The 2,495-nt window shown below is 40.0% G+C and overlaps 1 protein-coding gene across 1 annotated transcript; it reads right to left on the reverse strand.

Annotated features, from left to right (window-relative positions):
* Positions 1-400: 400 nt before the first annotated feature.
* LOC145666201 (uncharacterized) lies at positions 401-934 on the reverse strand. Its single transcript, XM_081733271.1, has one exon. It carries the CDS (start codon positions 932-934, stop codon positions 401-403), a length of 534 nt encoding a protein of 177 aa, XP_081589397.1.
* Between the last annotated feature and the right edge of the window lie 1,561 nt (positions 935-2,495).

Raw genomic sequence — 2,495 nt, forward strand, 5'->3', positions numbered from 1 at the left:
TCTTCTAGATACAGAATATGTAGCTTTCATTTGGTCTAGCGTATCGACACCTTCTTTTGTTACATTGCAAAAAATTAACATTTCTGGCTTTTTGGCTTCTCCGGAAGATTCAACAATATCATCAGAAAAGCGCATGGAAGAGATAAGAGTAACCACTCGATTTTTCTTCGGTACATACGAAAGGAGAGTCATATTTTCACCGTAACCAAACAAACTACTGCATTCCTCACGTCGCTTGCCTCAGTACATATTGCAGGGATTTCTCTTTTATTCTTCCGCAGAGTGGCAACTAGAGACAGTCCACGTTTTTGTAGTTCTTCAGCCAGTGGTATGGATCTAAACCAGTTGTCAGTAGTGACATTTCTTCCTGTTCCGGTTATAGGATCTACTAGCCTAAGTACTATCTGATGGGATCTATTGTCCGTCTGAAATGGTCCATCGGGTTGCTGACCAACAAAGAAAATATTTTGATTCCATACTTAGCTGGTTTTGACTTCATATAAACACGGAAACTGCATCGTCCTCGAAAAGGTTCAAGCATTTCGTCAATTGTGGTATATTCCCCAACAGAATAGCAATTTTTGCAGTGCAAGTTGAATTCTTGAAAAATATCTCGAAGAGGCGCAAACTTGTCAAACTTTCTTCTCTTGTATCTGTCAACTTTGTTATCAAAACGAAGAGCTTGTAGAAGAAATCTCAGTCTTCTAAGAGTCATTGTTCCTGAGAAGAATTCAATTCCAGTCCCATCGTTTGCATAGAGATCGTCCAGATTAGCATGAGATGACTTAAGTCCTCCTGCAAGATATAGAAGGCCCAGCAAGGCCTTTACTTCTGTTATATTAGTATTTTGAGCATCTCTTTCTCTGCTATAAGCGTCCCTATGTGTTTTAATCCGCTGGTTTGTAAATTCAACAATTCTCTCCAGCATAGACATACTAAAGAACAAACTCCAACATTCGCTCGGCGTTTTCGCTTCTCTAGCATGTCCTTTGACTCCTGGTAAATTGGTCAAAATATTCTGACTTCTTCTTCGTATATTTTGCCGTGGAGCATGTGCGTACCATTTAGTGACATTGGGTGATATCAATAAAACGGAGAAGTTACTCATTACGCCCAATTTTGAAGTAGTTACTCGAATTGGTATCAATAAAAAGAGAACTGAGCACTAGTCGTCTCGGCTGACCTCGGAGAAGCCCCGCCCTTTTGAAGTAACCACACCTCTATTCTCGAGCCGAGTAACTACTTCGCGTTTGATATCAATAAAAATCAAAGACTCCTCTGTGATGCTTGTAACTTCTCCAAATTTGTGGAGCAAGCTAAATAGGTGACTCCGTGCGAAATATGACAGAGTATATGATTGTTTTGCTACGTAGCAAAACTTATAAATTGCATAGAAATGTTGCAAATGGAGATTACAAAAAACATAGGTTCATGAAAGAAAATGTAGAGTAGTTAGCACAACATTTTTAGGAGAATCAACGGAAATTTGGGGTGGTGCACTGCGTAATGACGAAAAGATGCGGGTTTTCTTGCTTTACATGAGTGATCCGGGATTCGAGGTCTGAATGTCAGGGGATTATGTTGTGGCTCAAAGTACTGTATCTATGACTACTACAAGTGTAATGGATGCGATTATTGCGAAATCTGAAAATTGATTGTTTCCGGAAGTGTGTGTAATATTCAAACAGCAAAGGCAGAGTGGCAAGAACAATATACATTTCTGGGTGCTATCGGAGCACTTGACTATACACACGTGGCAATAAAGAAACCTAGTATTTTGGAGACGAATACGCTAATAGGAAGAGCTCCTTCGTGGCTATGCGGATAGCGTATATGCCTTTGGCATGAGAGACCCGCGTTCGATTCCCGGCGGGAGCTCATATGGTTCGGATTCCAAGTTAATCAGTGGGTCCCGTCTCATATAGCCTCGCTACTGAAAAGGACATTATAACTCAAAATCAACTCAACTCAACGCTGATAGGAAGGGTGTATACATGACACGTATGGTGTGGAAAACGCAATCAGATGGACGTGTTTTATGACGTGACTGGCTGGACTATTTAAAAAAGGAAACAAAGGAACCAAGTGTCTGATTTTGTTCTTAAAGTCTTAGAGACAAGACCTTGGACAACAGTGCTATGCACTTGTCGTGCTAATCTTGATATTGCTGGATTTCAATCAACATCCATCAGTTCCAAGAGGTTCATTCCCGTGGTTTCAGTATTACTTTCTTGTTTCCCGTTTTCTTTTTCAAATAAGTTTTTTTTTAATGCTCGCTCGGATATTAAAGATTCTCTTTTGGATTTGTGTCTCATTTGTAGATGTATTTGGTATTTCGTTGCATTTCACTGTACTTGCCTTCAAAGCTTCGGCTTTCCATCGTTTACTTTCTGGTAACTGTAACTTTGAAAGTACCGCTGGAAACTCTTTTATAATATCCACAACTGCACTTTGAATGAAGCTGTCGTTACTACTTGTCCCTTCCATGGCGTTTA

Source organism: Thermobia domestica, chromosome 12 (assembly GCF_964235325.1).
Source record: "Thermobia domestica chromosome 12, izTheDome1.hap1.1, whole genome shotgun sequence".
NCBI classification, from domain to species: domain Eukaryota; kingdom Metazoa; phylum Arthropoda; class Insecta; order Zygentoma; family Lepismatidae; genus Thermobia; species Thermobia domestica.